The sequence below is a fragment of the Lolium rigidum genome, chromosome 2 (genome assembly GCF_022539505.1).
Source record: "Lolium rigidum isolate FL_2022 chromosome 2, APGP_CSIRO_Lrig_0.1, whole genome shotgun sequence".
In the NCBI taxonomy this organism is placed as follows: Eukaryota; Viridiplantae; Streptophyta; class Magnoliopsida; order Poales; family Poaceae; genus Lolium; species Lolium rigidum.
This window is the reverse complement of record NC_061509.1, coordinates 49,444,255-49,461,379: the sequence shown is the minus strand read 5'-3', so window position 1 is coordinate 49,461,379 and position 17,125 is coordinate 49,444,255. Positions and strand designations below refer to the sequence as shown.

Below are 17,125 nucleotides of genomic sequence, written 5' to 3'. Positions count from 1 at the left end.
GGCAAGTCCCACACTCTCAAACTTCAACAAAGCTACAAAATATATAGCGGGAATAATAGAGGAAGGTAAGAACACTAAATTTCTCCAAGATCTAGATCTAGTGGATTCCCCTCACAAAGAGAAGGATTTGATTGGTGAATACGTAGATCTAGATCTTCTCTATCTTTCTCTCAAATAGATGCAAGAATCATGGGAGGGCGAGGGAGATAGAAAGCTCGAATGAAGGTCAACAGTGGAGGAGAAACGAGCTAGAAGGGTTAGGGAACCTTTGGGGAAGAAGGCTCCTTTAGATAGCCCCCTCCCCAATCCAACCGTTGGGGCAAAAACGCACTGCAGGAAAAGTCTGGCTTGGCATTTGACTTGAGCTAGATGATGATGATCTTGACCTCAACAAGGTTGAACGCCTTTCTTAATCGTGTTTGCTTGATGAAGTCGTGCATATTTCTCCCCTATAATTCACTATGGAAGAGCTTCTTCTTCGACACATCTTCACCTATCCATGAACACCATATGGATGGCATGCTTCAAGCATATGACCTCTTCGAGATAGCACATCTTGAACTTGCACTACATTTCTTCTTTCTTCATCTTGTTGATGTCTTGAAGATACAAATGAGAGCTCTAAAACTTCTTCTTCAAGACGTACTTGTGAGTTGATTTTCTTCATTTTCTTCTTCTTGCAACCTTGAACCAACATATGGTTCAGGCATTGCATATGACAAATCCCATAAATACATAACTCAATGCAACTATTATTTTATTGGGGTTGTCATCAATTATCAAAACCATACATGGAGGCTCCATACACTTTCACCTCCCCCCAACTGGGCTTGCTAGCATTTGGAGGGGTGGCAAACCTGATCTATGAGTGAACCAAGTTGTTATGTTACTTTATTCTGAAATACAGGTGTTGGTACACTTGCTGATGGTTTTTTAGTGGCTATGTCGTGTGGGTACCTTGGCATTGTGGATCAAAATTACGGGACAGCCATCATTGATATTTACAGGTGCACGGTTTACATGATCTATTTCACTTTTCCTATGACTACCTTCAGAAAAGCAATATATAAAATTGTTTATTGGAAGAAGATATAGTTTGAAGCCCACAAAAATTACTCGTTTCTTGTATACTTTATTTTATAATTGCTGGAGACACCTCATGTATCACTACCTCGTCCTATTCGGTGCTCTAAATATCTCATCGTATTGATTGTCAAAGAAACATTCTATAAGTTTGAATTAAAGGAAAATACATCAATATCTACAATGTCGAATCTATATAGTACAATAATATGTTGCAATATAATAAAGTTAAATTGATATATTTTTCCACAGACTTGATGAAAATTAAAATGGTCAACAAAACCTAGAAACTTCAATTATTTGTATGGGAGGGAGTAATTCTATCGATGCCCATTTGAAACACCTCAATGTTTATTTCCTCAACGTTCTTACATATACATATCAATTTCTTGGATCAGAGCTGAACAAGGGAACCCTATATCGCGCCCCCAGCAACCCGCCTCCTCCCCTGCATCGTCGCTGATAGGGGGTACCGCCGGGAGAATCTTGTTGGGCGGTGTCAGCGGGGCGTCTCTTCTCCCCTCCCCACGGTGATGGCGGCGCGCGCGGTAACAACGCTTGGGTGTGAAGCTAGGCAGGAGGAGTGGCGGAATAGCCGCTCTCCGGTGATGTGGTGGCTTTGCGGGCTCATGGTGGACTGTGGACGCCGATGCGATGGCCTCGGGTGGTGAGGCGCCGGCGTACCTAGCTTTGGGGCAATCAGCGCGTAGGTTCTGGCCTTCTCATTGGCCGTGTGGACGGCGAGGAGACCACGGGTGCCGGCCGTGGGAGCTCGGGCTACTCGTCAGCTCCTGCTCTAGAACTGAAGTGGACGCCTTCTCTGGATGCGCACTTCCTGTTGCTGTTGTCCTCATGTGGCCTCTGATTGCCGAATCTCTCGCACAACTAGGTGTTGGAGCTTGGGACAAGTACTGGGAGAAATCCCTGGCTGCTGGCTGGTTTCCGGTTGTAACTATGGCGAAACCCGTGGACGCCATTTCCCTCCCTGGAGGTGTTGTTGAGGTACTTTCCCTTCCCTCCCGCTCCTCTCCTTACCAAGGAGAAATCGCAAATCCTGTGGATTTTGTGGTAGCAGCGTCATGGGACTTGTCACTTCCGTGAAGGTGTTGCTTTGGGTGAGAGGGGTGTGGGCTTGTTCAGGTTCTGGTTGTTCAGCGTTAACGTTGGAGCCATGTTGTTAGCTAGAAGCCCTTCTTCTTTGCAACTTCTTCATCAACGATGTCACCAAGCAACTTCTCTCATCGTGGGTGAATTCATGTTCATGGCAAAGCATCTATAGGGGGCGGTGCAGTGAAGTGGGAAGGTTGGCATCTGGTTCTTGTGGTAGCCTGGTACCTAGTCCAAGTCCTTTGATCTAGGGTGAGCATCTCCATGGCTAACGGTTCGGCGGCCTTCGAGCCACGGCGAGGGGGTAGTAGTGGCCTTTTGGTCATGGAAGAGGATGATCAGGCGATAGCTCAACTCCTCGAGCAGATGAAGTATCTTTTCACCTCACTGGTAGCTTCACCCAAAGATTGGCGGCAACGCTACCATGGTCCTCCGTTCGCGGTTGAGAGCATCGACGACTTCAAGTTGTTCTCTCTTGTTTTTTTATCTTTAGTTTGTTGTTTGTTCATTGTGTTGTAAGCTATTCACATCATCTGGCATCCATTTGTGGTGGCGTTGTGTACTTCCTGGCCAGTTGATGGCTTCATTATTTCAAGTTTTGGCTCATCGCCATCCTACTGTTTCAAAATTTCTCGGATCATGGCGAAGCTGAGGAATAGCTGTTTCCCATGAAGTTTCTAAAAAATTAATTCAATGCAAAGTCAAGCTTGGCCTTTCCCATCACATCAACCATCCATATGCAAATGGGAGGTAACCTTTTGCGGATAGCTCTCCTCTCACAAAAATAGAGCATCGTCGGGGCCTCAGATCCCGGCGACCCAGGTCCTCCCCCACATCCCTCACCCCCTCTCCGCCATCGAGGGGGACAGCCAGGCAAAGAAGAGGTTGTGCCGGCGGTGGCGAGGTCTCCTCCCACGGGTGGTGGTCCATCTCTGTATCTCGTGGAGGTGCTAGGGTTTAGCGGTGTAGCGTTGTGGGCCTCTGATGGCGATTCAGCATTATGACGACATGAATGGTGGCTTCCTCCATCCAACAATGTTGATGTAAGGGTACATTTCCCCTAAGTGTGTTTTTTGTAATTAATGACAATCCTTATGGACTAATGTTTTCATTGAGATTATATGTAGGAATACTCCCTATGTATTTCTATACGGTGGGCGCCAACTGTCGTTGCCTACTCGACAATACCCCGGAGGAGGGATACTCACAGAGGGGGAAGAAGTAGGGGCCATAGGGCGGAGAGCACTCGGGACGGTGGTACGCGATTTACCCAGATTTAGAACACCTGCTCGAGGACAGGGCCTACTGCTGCTTGTCTGGAATTATCTGGGCGTTTTCGTGTTGTTACAATGAGTTGTGGTTGTGCCTCTAGGGCTCCCAAGATCCATGTTATAAAGGCGTCAGGATCTAGGGTTTCTATGGAGAGTCCTAGCCGGAGTACAAGATGCCTAACTACGGAATATACATTGTCATGCACGTCAAGAATCCACCTAGATCTAACTTGTCGTCATGGATCCAGATACTTCATGGGCCTTCATGGATCCGCCTACTTGCATAGGTTGGTTGGGATTCGGCTCCTGTTCCTGGGCTGGACTTCATCCATCTTCTATCAACAGCAGCTGGGCCGCCCGATGGGCCATAAGCCACCACCACCATCTGTGGCCACCCGGGCTTTCTGGATCTAGACCATGTCGTTGGCATACCCATAAAGTATATACCCACAACAACTATGATTTAGAGCATGCAATCAAATGACAAATTCCCTATATAGCTCAAGATGTTATGAAAGAGCATGAGGAGATACAAGGTTGACTAAGACTAAGAGCGGAGATTGAATTCAAGTTGGTCAACACATGAAGCATAAAGATTGTACCACTTTGGATCATGTGATCTTGTGGATGGTAAGCCTTTTCAATTATGCTTGATGAGATAGGCCACTATATATGTGTGTTTGTGTTGTCTATATGGGTTAGGTATCTCGAGAACTTATGCTTGAAGTTTGTCATCCATTTCATGATAATGGACTTGTGAAGATGTTCCTAAAGGTAGCTTTCCCATAGTGGTGTATGTGGGAGCAATCATGAGTCTTCACGAGCAACAATGATAGAGTGAGGCATTCCGGTTTGAATAGAGCTTGAAGCGTTGTCATCAAGATCAAGCGGAATGCGCAAGACAAAGATATGGCCTTGCTAGGTTTTCCTTTTACCAGTCTCAAGGTAGTTGTTGGGAGACCGGGTTATAGGATAGATAGATGCACTATCAAGAGGGGTTTTTTGGTTGGGTAACTTGATCGCATCGTCTTAGGGATCTCAATATTTGCATACTTTGCACCCATATATTCTTGTTGCTTCTTGGTGTTTCTCTATGTGAGGTTCTTGAGCTTGTTGCTAGCTTTTCAACAAGCCCAAGTTCATCAAAAATGGAATTTTTATGTATCTTCTATTGCGTTTTAGAGTTTGGACGTCTTTACCATTCTGTTGGGGTTTTATTCATCGTTATATTTCCAACAAAATTGGTTCCATCTTAATCGAAGTTTAGGAACTTTATCAAAGTTAAGTTCTTTCAAGAAAAATGCGTTTGAGAGGTTTCTGGCCAAACCGGCTGGGCCGGCCCCTACGCCAGTTTGACAGACCTGGAGCCGGGTTCCACGCCGGTGACCGCTGGATGCCTATACTGCACAGCTTTTAGGCTGCGGGTCGGTAGCCTCCCGGTTCGTCCGGCCCACGACACGGCATGCCGGTCCTGCTGTCGGTTCGTCCGGCCTGCGATCCAGTGCTGCTAAATTTGCTGCCGGTTTGCCTCGCAGGAAACCTCCCCCAAACGGCTAGTTTTCCACCTTGGACTAGAAATGGTCTTTCTTCATCCTTGAGGATGAGGCAAGGTCAAAATTTGCTCTCTCTCTCTCTCTCTCTCTCTCTCTCTCTCTCTCTCTCTCTCTCCTGCTCCATTTTTGAACCTCAGAAGCTTGCTTCCTCTCCATTCGCTCACATGATTCTTGCATCTTCTTGCGAGATTTGAATGAGGAGATCTAGATCTACAATCTCCACCAATCAATTCCTCCTCTAAGTGAGTGAACTCTTGGGATCTAGATCTTGGATTCATTTGTTGATTCCCTCCATTATTTTCCTCTCTAATTTCTCCAAAGCATTTGTTGCTTTGGTGGGATTTGAGTGTGAAGGATTTGAGCACCCTTGGTGCTCTTCTTTTGCATCTTTGCATAAGTGTTGAGCTCTACATTACGATTAGTTCGAGTGAGAGAGCGTGAGCTTGTACTCTTGGAGGTGTTAACTCCTAGTTGGCTTAGCGGTTGGTGCTCCAGTGATATCTTCGTGGAAGATTGTGAAGAGGCCTGGGCTTCTCTTTCGTGGAGGTTATGAAGTGATTGTGGAGCTTGCCATCTCCGGAGTGGATGAAAAGCTAGCCATAAGGGAAAGGCCTTTGCCTTCATGATATTGGCTTGGAAAAGTAGATAAGCTTTCATGGCATTCAAGAGACTTTCGTGGTAGCCCGCATCTCTCCATTGTGACGTATCTCACTTCTTGTGGGGGAACACAGGATTACCTCTTCGTCTCTGCATGCCTCGGTTATCTCATTCCCGAGTATATTTTCCTTGTGATAGCCATCGTGCTTGAAGTATTTATATCTTGTTATCTCTTGTGTTCATATATCTTGTGCCTATATTGTTTAGCTTTAGTTGTTGTTGCACTTAGTTGAGCCTAGCATATGTAGGTTTTGTGCTTGTAAAATAAACCTTAGTTTAATTTTGCATTCTTACAAGCCAAATCTGTAATAGTTTTTACAATGCAAATTCACCCCTTCTCTAGGAGACATCTCATCCTTTCAGTTGCCCCTGCAGCCGCAGCCAGGTTCGTGCTTGTCGTCTCCTCGGGGCAGGCTTGCAGGGACGAGTCATTGGAGGCAGCTTGGCGTGGTGGCATCCATCCGCAGTGCCGCCTGGCATCGAGGTGGTGCCGACCTAAGTGGGTTATGCGGTAGTGGTAGCGGTGATGCTGATGGTGGTTGATGCCCTTCGCCAACAACGGTGTTCCACTCCTTTCAACGATGGTGGCTAAAGCCGCAAACATTCATCCTCGTCCATCACCTCTAGTCTAGGTCCGGTGCCATCTGCATCGCAGTGTATGGCCGGGGAGAAATTCCTGCTCGGCGGCGGCTTTAGGTAACCACGGTGTTACCAGCATGCGGTGTTCCCTTCCTGGAGGTAAGGATGGCCCCATGGGTAGTACCCATACCCTGCCCGCTAATTCATGGGTAGGGCACAGGTACAATCTCGTAACTCGCGGGTATACCCATACCCTGCCCGTTAATTATCAACTTCTTATGTGACACATCTAATTTTGTTGACTTATGAGTTAAAATATGAGAATTTGCTTTTTATATTTTGTTATTTTGTTATGTACGCAACTACCTGTTATTGAGTTGAGATAATTCATTTTTTAATCAAATTTGTTGTCGAGAAATGTAAAATTGCGAGTGAGTTGTATACAATTTGACCTACCCACCGAGTACCCAATAGGTAAGGGTATCCGCCAGGTATGGGTATGGGTAAAGTTTTATACCCGTGGGTAAGGGTATGGGTAGAAGTTTGTACCCATTGACTATACGTGCATGGGTATGGTATTGCTCTACCCTGCCAATACCCTACCCATTGCCATCCTTACTTTGGAGGCATGTGCAAGGCTTACATCGTGCTTTAAATCCGTCCTCTCAGATGTTGTTGGAACCAGGCAGTGGCGGCACCACAATGTCATTATCTTCTTGAAGACATCGTCTAAGCCATTTGGGGAGAGGCCAATGCAACAACCGGAGGTTGGTGCAAGGTGAAGCATTGATGGTTGGCTGCTTCCCAAAGCTTGGACTTTCCCAGCACAATTTACGCCATGATAGATGCAAACCTAGGTCGGCGTCTTCCCCGAGTCAGCGTCCTTCTCGCCGACTCCTCTAAGCGCTTGAGGGCGGAACGGCGGATGCCGAGCCTGGTGGATGGAGTCGCCGAGTCGCAGCGCAGTGAACTCGTTGCCATATCATCAATGGATCTGTTCAATTCGTTATACTGTCAAAGTACTAACAATTTAGTAAAGACTTCAGAAGCGCAACTCGGCCTAGCACCGCATGAGAAGGCGGAACGGCGGATGCCGAGCCTGGTGGATGGAGTCGCCGAGTCGCAGCGCAGTGAACTCGTTGCCATATCATCAATGGATCTCTTCAATTCGTTATACTGTCAAAGTACTAACAATTTAGTAAAGACTTCAGAAGCGAAGTATCAATCAATTTGGGTTGGTATTTACCTTGTCAGAACTCATTGGATGAGCTGAACCATCAATAGAAAGCCAGACTGGGTTGCCTTGCTTGGTTCGTCACACGGTCTTGAAACCTTGTGCTTCTTCTCCTCGCCATTCTCTTGTTGGATGTTAGGTAAGATGGGCCGATTATTATTGGGTTTGTAGAGGGTGCGTTGTTTGCCACTTGGTTGTGGTGTGTTTATGGAGTTGTAGGCTTCTTGGCGTCGCATCTGTCATCATGGTTTTTTTTATATGATTATGGACGTGACTATTTCTCAGTCGACTGATAACTATAACAACTTTGTGCTCAGTCAAATGATGTTACCAAATCTCAGTTGCAACTCATGTTTAACTCATAACTATCACGAATCACGATGCAAATTAACTGAGCACGAAGTTGAGAACTAGCAACTCCTTGAGTAATACATCTTTTAAGATGTACTTTCCAAAAGAAATAAGCAAAAAGCCCCTGTTTGAAAAATAAGTAAACAAATGGCCCATCCATGAGTCCCCGTCACATCCCCATGAAGTGCAAAATAAAAGCAGAAAAGAGTACCTGTACTACTCTAGTAGTGAGCAAAATCGGCGAAACCCCACACAATAAATTGCCACGCTCTCCCTCCTCGCCGACGCCGGGCCAGCCAGCCAGCCGTCGTCCACGAGCCGCGTCGTCGCGTCCCTGTACATCATAGTGCGCTCGCCCATGTGAGCTCCTCCCCCGTCCCATGTGACCACTCTCAATGCCACTGCCCTCACACCTAGTCATCACCACGCTCCCCACTTGATCCCGAGCTCACTGACCTCTCCTCCCACCATTGCTCGCTCGCATCACAGCTCCATTCTCCATTCTTCCTAGATCACAGCTCAACGCAAGCATGATCCCGCGCGGCATGGCGCCGCTGCTCGCGCTCCTGCTGCTCGGACTGCTATCTGCAGCGACGGCGCAGCAGGAGGGCAATGTGGCTGAGCAGTTGGCGGCCTCACTCGCCACCCGCTTCGACGCGCCGCCGTCCTGGCCGTTCCCGAACCCGCGCCTCCGGGCCGCCTACGCCGCGCTGCAGGCCTGGAAGCAGACGGCCATCTTCTCCGACCCATCCAACTTCACCGCCAACTGGCTCGGCCCCAACGTCTGCGCCTACACCGGCGTCTACTGCGCCGCCGACCCCTCCGCCTACGGCCTCCTCACGGTGGCCGGGATCGACCTCAACCACGCCGACATCGCCGGCTTCCTGCCCGCCTTCCTCCCGCTCGGCCTCCCGGACCTGGCCCTCCTCCACCTCAACTCCAACCGCCTCTGCGGCATCATCCCGGACACCTTCAAGCGCCTGCGCCTCCTCCACGAGCTCGACCTCAGCAACAACCGCTTCGTCGGCGCCTTCCCGGAGGTCGTCCTCACCCTCCCTTCCCTCAAGTACCTCGACCTCCGCTTCAACGACTTCGAGGGCGCCATCCCGCCCGCGCTCTTCGACCGCCCGCTCGACGCCATCTTCCTCAACTCCAACCGCCTCCGCAACCCCATCCCCGCCAACCTCGGCAACTCCCCCGCCTCCGTCGTCGTGCTCGCGCACAACAAGCTCGGCGGCTGCATCCCGCCCTCCATCGGCAACATGGCCGACACGCTCGACGAGATCGTGCTCATTGACGACCAGCTCGTCGGCTGCGTCCCGCCGCAGGTCGGCCTGCTCAAGAAGGTCACCGTGTTCGATGTCAGCGACAACAGGCTCCAGGGCGCCATCCCGGCCGCCGTTGGCGGGATGGCGGCGGTGGAGCAGCTCGATTTCGCGGGGAACGTGTTCGAGGGCGCCGTGCCGGCTGGCGTGTGCGGCCTCGCTGGGCTCAAGAACTTCACATACACCAACAACTTCATCGTCTCGCGGCCGGGGTGCGCGCAGGCCACCGCCGACGGCGCGTGGAATTGTATCCCTGGTGCGCCGGCACAGCGGCCGCCCGCGCAGTGCGCCTACGCTGCGGCGCACCCGTTCGACTGCAGCAAGTCCCAATGCCAGGCCGGGGCGGGGTACACTCCTTCGCCAACTCCCACGCCCACGCCAGGTGGTGGTGGACACAGCGGAGGTGGCCAGCCTTCGACGAGCCCCTCGTACCCGTCGCCGCCGTCAAGTGGCACCACTCCGTCGTCGCACTCGCCCCCGTCGAGTGGCACTACACCTTCGTACCCGTCGCCGCCGTCGAGTGGCACCACGCCTTCGTACCCATCGCCGCCGTCGAGTGACACCACGCCTTCGTACCCATCTCCGCCGTCGAGTGACACCACACCGTCGTCCCACTCGCCACCCGATGGATCCACCACGCCGTCACCACCCAAGGGCTCGACCACGCCGACCTACCCGACGCCGCCATCAAGCTCCAGCACCCCGTCGTACCACTCGCCGCCCCAAGGACACACCACCCCGTCGTACCCGTCGCCATCCCACGGCGGCTCGACCACGCCGTCGTACCCGACGCCGCCGTCAAGCTCCAGCACCCCGTCGTACCACTCGCCGCCGCAGAGCACGCCGACGACACCATCTCCGCCGTCTGGCTCCACGACGCCGGTAGGAGGCCACGCGCCGCCTTCCCCGACCTCGTACAACAAGCCGGACGGGCGGTACGCGCCGCCGCCGGGCTCGTACGGCCCCAACCCGTCAACGCCCCCGTCGTCCACACCGTCGTCCGGCTCTCCGCCACACTCCTCCGGCAGCCACCCCACGCCGTCGCCGCCCACAGAGTACCCGGGCTACGCGGCGCCGGGGACGCCAACCACGACGCCTCCATCATCCACGCACCCCGGCACCCCGTCGTCGCCGTCAGGAACACCAACAACGCCGTCCTCGCCAGAGCATTGCGCGCCGCCATCGCATGGCGGCGGCACCGGTGGTCACCCGACGCCCACGCCGTCCGGCGCGAACCTGCCGTTCCCGCCGGTCTACGGCGTGTCGTACGGATCACCGCCGCCCCCAGTGAAGCCGCACTACTAGTTCTCCATGGCCGGAGCACCCATTGTCAGCTTGTCACCACTTACACTCACCAGTATAATACCTCATCTTCCACCTGCCATTAGTATTTTTTACATCTTGGCTTCATTTCTTCTTCTTGTTTGTTGCGAGCATTGGATCGAGATCGGTCTACAGAGACTGCCCCTCCTATATATGTATTCTTTCTCACTTGGATTGGATGCCCAGATTTATTAAATTAATTTGGATGTGCCGTGTAATCTTGAGCTTACATGAACAAACGAGTGACAGTAAAACATCCCGATCTGGCCCATACATGAATGAACAAATTTGAAAATTCCGGCATGGGGTTGGTTTGCTCTTATAGGAGATGCAGAACGCAGCAACTATGAAAGCAGCAATGAAATCGAGACGGGGAATGTTCGCGCAGAACATCAATTCCTCATTCGATCTTGTTCTACCTTTCTGATGATGCGTTGCCGAATCCGATCGAAATGGGGTGTTTTGGGGGAGCAGGCGCAGATGCACAGATTGGTTCATTGGTCCCTCCATCCTTCGCAACCAGAACTTCACATGAAAAGCTCTGATTTTTTCCCCGATCTCACGCAGATGCAGCTGGGTGATGGTGCTCCGTTCATGGGGGGCCGACCGGCCATCATGCATGGACGGCAACGCGCCAAGAGGTAGGCTGCCGGGTTGAGGGCGAGACGTGTCGCTGTCGGCGCCGATCGATGGGATCCACACCGGAGAAGATGAAGAAGGAGACAAGAGCGACTGAGGAGGGAGCGTTGGCGCACTGTGGCTGGTCGGTGGCGGACATCCATTCTCTGCGCTTTGTGAGGGACAGCGAGGGCACCGTCGTGGGGCGGCTATTCACGGCTTCGATCGGCTGCAGATCCAAGAAAAGGCAAACACTGAGTTGTACGGAGTGGTTATAAACAACCACCCAGCAATGTGTTTCGGTAGATGTTTTTAGGAACATGTAAACATGAACAGATTACAAAAGTTCATGTATATTTTATACTTACACACACGGGTATGGGCATGAATGCGTTCTGTACCATTGATTTATTTCTTGAGATTTCCGCTTGAATTGGTAGATGGAAAGATTCATTAATCTCTCCTCATTTTATCCAAAATATTAAAGCAAAATGGACGGTGATCGAAACACCGCCACCCACGCATGTTAGTACAAAAGTATTTCCCCTCATATTTTGGTGAACAAAAAACAGTGACCAAGCAAGAACAAGGATCTTGGGGTCAACTAGGTTTTCTTCAACAACTATTGACATGTCCATGGTCTCATGATCCGATCTAATTGTTGAGCGTATTAACGCAAATGATAGCCCTCTTCGAGGCTTCGGGTACATGTTATGTTATATAGATGGGAAAAGCCCCTACCGTGTCAATACAAAGTGGTATGCACGTTGGGGTAGAGTACTGCTTAGGCCTAACATAGAGAGGTATAGTACATGTTCAACACCCCTTAATCTAAACCTGTAGAGCGGTGGAGATCCAAAATAATTCAGCGGCCAGGGCCTTGTATTGAGCCTCAGTGCTAGAGGGTGACACAATGGCTTGTTTCCTATTACTGCACGATCCGATTTGGACAAAAAAAAAAGATCGCAAAACCTCATCCGGAGCATCTAACATATCTAGACAACCTGCCCAGTCTGAGAAGAGTCGAATGAGATTTTTTAGAAGTAAGACCAACTTTGTGTGTGCCTTGAATATATGTGAGAATATTTTTACAGTTGTCCAATAAGCAGTAGTTGGCGCATGAACAAACAAAATATGTTCACAAAAAAAAAAGTCTAGTATCAATGTCAAATATTGTAAGGAACTAACAATTCTTCTATAATTCGTGCTATCCTATGGACCAAGGGGAGATCCTACAGTAAATGACAAGACAAAGGAGTAGGACATTCCTGCAATTGTTCTGGCCAACTTTAGAAAGTAAATTCACAACATATTTTTCCAAAACGAGCCCAATAGATGACCGCTTCACCTCAATGCCCAAAAAGAAGTGGAAGTCACCAAGATCCTTTAGTGCAAAATACACACTCAAATTTTTAGGTAATGCTGAAATAGCTTGATCACAAGAACTAGTCACAATAATGTCATCAATATAAATTAACACAAATATCGTGATACCCGACTTGTTGTAGAGAAACAGAGAAGTGTCATCTGTGGAAGGAACAAAACCAAGAGCTTGTAGCTTCGATGAATGGAGATCGGCTAGGGTTCGTGGTGGAGGCTAGACGTAGGTGGAAGAGCCTCGCTCTAATACCATGTCGAGTGTTGTGGCAGAAACTATAGCCCTGTTCGGGGCATCTGGTACATGTTACCCCATCATGGCAATACAAGGAGGTATCCGTATTAGGGTATATTACTACTACATGTCCAATACGGAGAGGTATAGTACACTTCAACACTAACGAGCGTCTAGCGATGTGCATGCAGGTCCGGGTTAACCAAACCCACGTGAAGAAAAGGACTACTCCCTCCATCTAAAAATATGTGCATTTTAATTAGAGATACATATGTATCTACATAAAGTTAAGACGGCTATTTTTAGATGGAGAGAGTAATAAAATTGTCAAACACAAGACAAATATATGAATTAAGATATTCTCTTTTGCGAGGGAAGCGTAACATGTATGGCAGTAATACATGTGGCGGTGTTGGTGATGGTCTGGATGTGCTGTTGTGCAGGTGCAGGGGTGTGCGTTTGTCTGAACCCCCGGGAGATTATGAAAGCAGATCATCAGTGGGAGCAGAGTGGCGGTGCTCCCGGTCGCGTGCAATTCAAAAATCCGGTGGCGTCACCAGGACGTCAAGCTGACCCGTGCGTGCAGCCCTCGCAGACAGCCCTGACGGGCCAAGCAAGCCAGAGGCCATGAGCATCGTCTTATTGCAAACCTCTCATCATCAATAACTAATTAATTACACCAAAGCGAAGCTCTGTAAAACTCCATGTCTCGGAGTGAGAACAATGGTCGTGACTGCTGCACCACGTACCTGCAGAAGCTTCCTCCGCGCACTGCAGTGCTAGTGCCATGGTTGGATGGAGCAGGACTTTTTATCAGCTACGTCCTAGGCTTGGTACCGCAGAGGACGTTGGCGGCCTGGCGGGCGAAGTAGGTGAGGATGATGTCGGCGCCGGCGCGCCGCAGGCACAGCAGCGACTCCATCATCACCTTCTCCTCGTCCACCATCTTCAGCACGCCACCGGCCTTGATCATCGAGTACTCGCCCGAAACCTGAAGGCAGTATGATTCATGGGGTTACAAACAAGGCATTGTAAACTTGTAATAAGTGGCATTGATCTCTTTAACAGAAAACCACATCTCAAATGATCATGGTCGTCTGGAATATCCAGGCTGGGGCCTGGCGATACGTATCAGCACTGTGCGAATTAACGAATTCGAGAGGATTTCTCCAGAGCTTCGTATTCGAGATCAGATACAGGGTTGGCGTACTACATAGACAGGATTCAAGGGAAGGCCAGGCTATTTTTGAGTAAACTGCATCGAAAATGCCTGTTTTGCTTATATTGTTGAAATTATCCGGCTGCTAGTGCTTTTGTTCAACATCAACGTGTATATGCTTCTTCTTACAGAGAGAAAAACAAGATGTATGTTTGTACGCAAGCCATTGCCCATTGGCAGCCAAAATAGTGTTGCTGGAGATAATTTGGCTGCTATTTCATTTGTTAAACTAAACGTAAATCTGATTTTGGCTAAAGGGAGAAAAACATGTATGCCTGTGTGTGGCAGTTGGAAGATTCTGTTATGTGGTAATAATGCGATTGACTTGATTAAAACCATTGTGCTTAAAGTTAACAAAATAATTTCTGATTTAGGTGAAATACGGAAGAAAAGAAACGGTTGCGCGCAAAAGCTTGCAATCTAACCTGGTATGCAGCAATCGGCAAGGCTGAATTATCCCGTAGAAGTCGGATAATATCCAAGTATGGTAATCCAGGTTTCACCTGACAAAGATTAACATAGTTTTTAATACATGACATGAGCAAACAAAGGCCTTTGAGAATGTAATGTGGCACTTTGTGTTCATAGAACCAAATTACCAGAAGGATGTCTGCTCCTTCTGCCTCATCTGATGCAGTTTCTATAAGGGCTTCTCTGTAATTGGCTGGGTTCATCTGATAGCTTCACAATTGAAAGTGTACACTAGTCATTTACATATGGAGATTTTGAATTATACACTAAATGAAATCATGAAACAACAGGTTAGTGTTAGGTACATACGTCTTCTTGTCACCGAATCGTGGATTTGAATCCAAAGCTTCACGGAATGGACCATAAAATGAACTAGCATACCTGTACAAACGTATCACACCCATCATACATGCCATCCATGTTAGCATATAGAAGCAAGGATAGCAGATAGTATAATGTATTGATCAGTGGCTTCTATTTTAGAACAGGTATGTACTTTGCAGTGTAGGACATGATGGAAACATCATGGAAACCCTCCGCATCGAGAGCAGACCGGATTGCTCCAATACGACCATCCATCATGTCACTAGGACTAACAACATCAGCACCAGCTCGGGCCTATTTAGGGGCAGTAACATTTCTGGTAATTATGCTTTTGAGGAAATATTAAGCCATGACTAAAAGGCAGATTCAAGAAAATATACCTGGGAAACTGCTTGCTTGCAAAGCTGATGGACTGTTTCATCATTCATAATAACTCCTGTCATGGATAACAAGTCAACAAACAGTACTTTGACTTGTTTTTTATAAATATATAAAATGACACAGTAGGGGCCTTCCCTACTGTTTTTTTGTGTCAAAAAAAAAATTTAGGTGGTAGTATCGATAGTAATAAATACCGTCACTGAAGAAAAAACATCTGTCAATGTACATTTTGCAGGAAATACTGAAATACAATGCACATCCAAGTGACTTGGCATGCAAAAAGATTCGTTCTAGAATTTTATCATATGTAAATGGATGGAAAACTAATATTGATGAAAGTTTGGTCTGAATGGTATTCTCATTTATCATTCCAGAAAATATAAGTCATTACTAATCCCTCGAACTACGATCGAAATCTGATGCCTCCAATAATATCATCCAAATAAAAACTCTGTTGCGGAAGTAGTGAACAGGTACATTACTCTAACTAGTGAAATTCACTCATGATCTAACAATGCAAGGAACCGGTATGCCTGCAATGCTGGATAACATCGTTTTCAGTCATTCTTCTAATTTCAGGTACGATTATTGAGCGAATAGAAAACTACACTACATGCTACTGAAATTTGGTCAAGCAGTACGCAGTAGGAGTACACATTTTTACATACGCCGTCAAATTTTCTCAGAATAGAACATGCAAGTGACAGATGAAAGTGAAGTTCATATATTATCACACAGAGAGCAAATCTGTAAGCACAATAAATCCTAACCATCTTCTCTCACAATGCCATCGTGCCCATCAGAAGAATAAGGATCCAAAGCAACATCAGTGTAAATAACCTAAATAAGTAGTGAGCAGCAAACATGTTAGCTTTTAACAGGAATGATGTAATGCTATGACGGATATCAAATCAAACATGTGACTCACAATGTCAGGGTACTTATCCTTGAGCAGACGGATTGTTCGGGGTACTAAACCATTATCATTATAAGCCTCGTCTCCCGTTTGTGTCTGATGGAGAAAGAAGGTCTATATTATTCTATATGGTCAATGCAATTTCAATTAGATGGAATAAAAACTTATAATCTTGGCAACACCTTTAATCCATCAGGAACCTTTGGGAATAGCACAAAGCTGTTAACACCAACATCACGTGACTTGTACACCTGCGAATAATAGCAGTTCAACATAACTTTATCTTCAGTCACCCCTGAAGACGAAAATATAACTAGTAGATACTATAACCAGCCAACCAGACATGTCACATCAGTTGCTTATCTTTCAGCACATCATTAACTTTTGTTGTGGTAATAAGATACTACAAATGAACCTAACTGTATCCACTTGGTACATGCTGAAGTATCAGGTGTATAGCAGCAATGGCCTTAAACATGAAAATCACCTAATGTTGTATCATAATCCATGGCGCTGAATCGTGTAAATTGCGGTCAGAGGTCGGTACCTCTTCTAGAAGCCCATGCCTCCAGCCAAGCCTGAAGCACCCGGGCATAGCTCCAATGGGAGTGTCCTCTTCACCTTCGTGGATGAATAGAGGGAGGACAAGGTTCGCGGGGGTAATGCTGGTCTCCTGGAACGCTGCCCGGAGCGCGGGCGACCTTCGGTTCCGGCGAGGGCGCTTCGCCATGTCCTGCACACACAGCAATCGAACACCCACAACGCCACAATTCAGCACTGCAAGTCTGCAACTGGAATTTGAAATAGCTGCTCAGCTGCCGGGACAAGGGGATGTCACGTACGAGGGGCCTGATCTCCGGGGTGCCGCTGGGCGCCTGCGGCCTGTTCGGCGGCGGCGCCGCGGGGAACTTCCCGTCGACGGCGTCCGCCTCGCACTCATCGATGGTCCTCCCCGACCTCGCCTGGACGACCTGCTCGGAGCTGGACCTCGCGGCCACGGGCCTGGCTCTCTGGACGGGCCGTGGCAAAGAAGTCCTCCGAGAGCGCTGTACATTGGCTCCAACGGCGACGGCCGGTGAGAAGGCGACGGTGGAGGCCATG

The 17,125-nt window shown here is 48.5% G+C and overlaps 2 protein-coding genes across 2 annotated transcripts; one reads left to right on the top strand and one right to left on the bottom strand.

The window, feature by feature from the left end:
• The first annotated feature begins 8,306 nt into the window (after positions 1–8,306).
• Positions 8,307–10,465, top strand: LOC124689699 (leucine-rich repeat extensin-like protein 4). The gene has a single exon (XM_047223186.1). It carries the CDS (start codon positions 8,366–8,368, stop codon positions 10,463–10,465), a length of 2,100 nt encoding a protein of 699 aa, XP_047079142.1. The 5' UTR covers positions 8,307–8,365.
• Positions 10,466–13,352: 2,887 nt separating this feature from the next.
• On the bottom strand, positions 13,353–17,124 carry LOC124686397 (delta-aminolevulinic acid dehydratase, chloroplastic-like). Its single transcript, XM_047220347.1, has 11 exons — positions 16,867–17,124; positions 16,572–16,757; positions 16,207–16,275; positions 16,037–16,120; positions 15,879–15,948; positions 15,108–15,163; positions 14,900–15,021; positions 14,713–14,784; positions 14,532–14,613; positions 14,358–14,435; positions 13,353–13,704 (listed from the first exon to the last, which is right to left on the bottom strand). The coding sequence occupies exons 1-11, from the start codon at positions 17,122–17,124 to the stop codon at positions 13,531–13,533; spliced, it is 1,251 nt and encodes a 416-aa protein (XP_047076303.1). The 3' UTR covers positions 13,353–13,530.
• Position 17,125: the final 1 nt, after the last annotated feature.

Coding starts and splice junctions, on each gene's coding strand:
- LOC124689699 (XM_047223186.1), top strand. CDS start 8,366: ATGATCCCGCGCGGCATGGCGCCGCTGCTCGCGCTCCTGCTGCTCGGA.
- LOC124686397 (XM_047220347.1), bottom strand. CDS start 17,124: ATGGCCTCCACCGTCGCCTTCTCACCGGCCGTCGCCGTTGGAGCCAAT. Junction 15,949..16,036: donor AGGATAAGTACCCTGACATT/GTGAGTCACATG, acceptor CTACTTATTTAG/GTTATTTACACTGATGTTGC. Junction 14,614..14,712: donor CGATTCGGTGACAAGAAGAC/GTATGTACCTAA, acceptor TCAATTGTGAAG/CTATCAGATGAACCCAGCCA.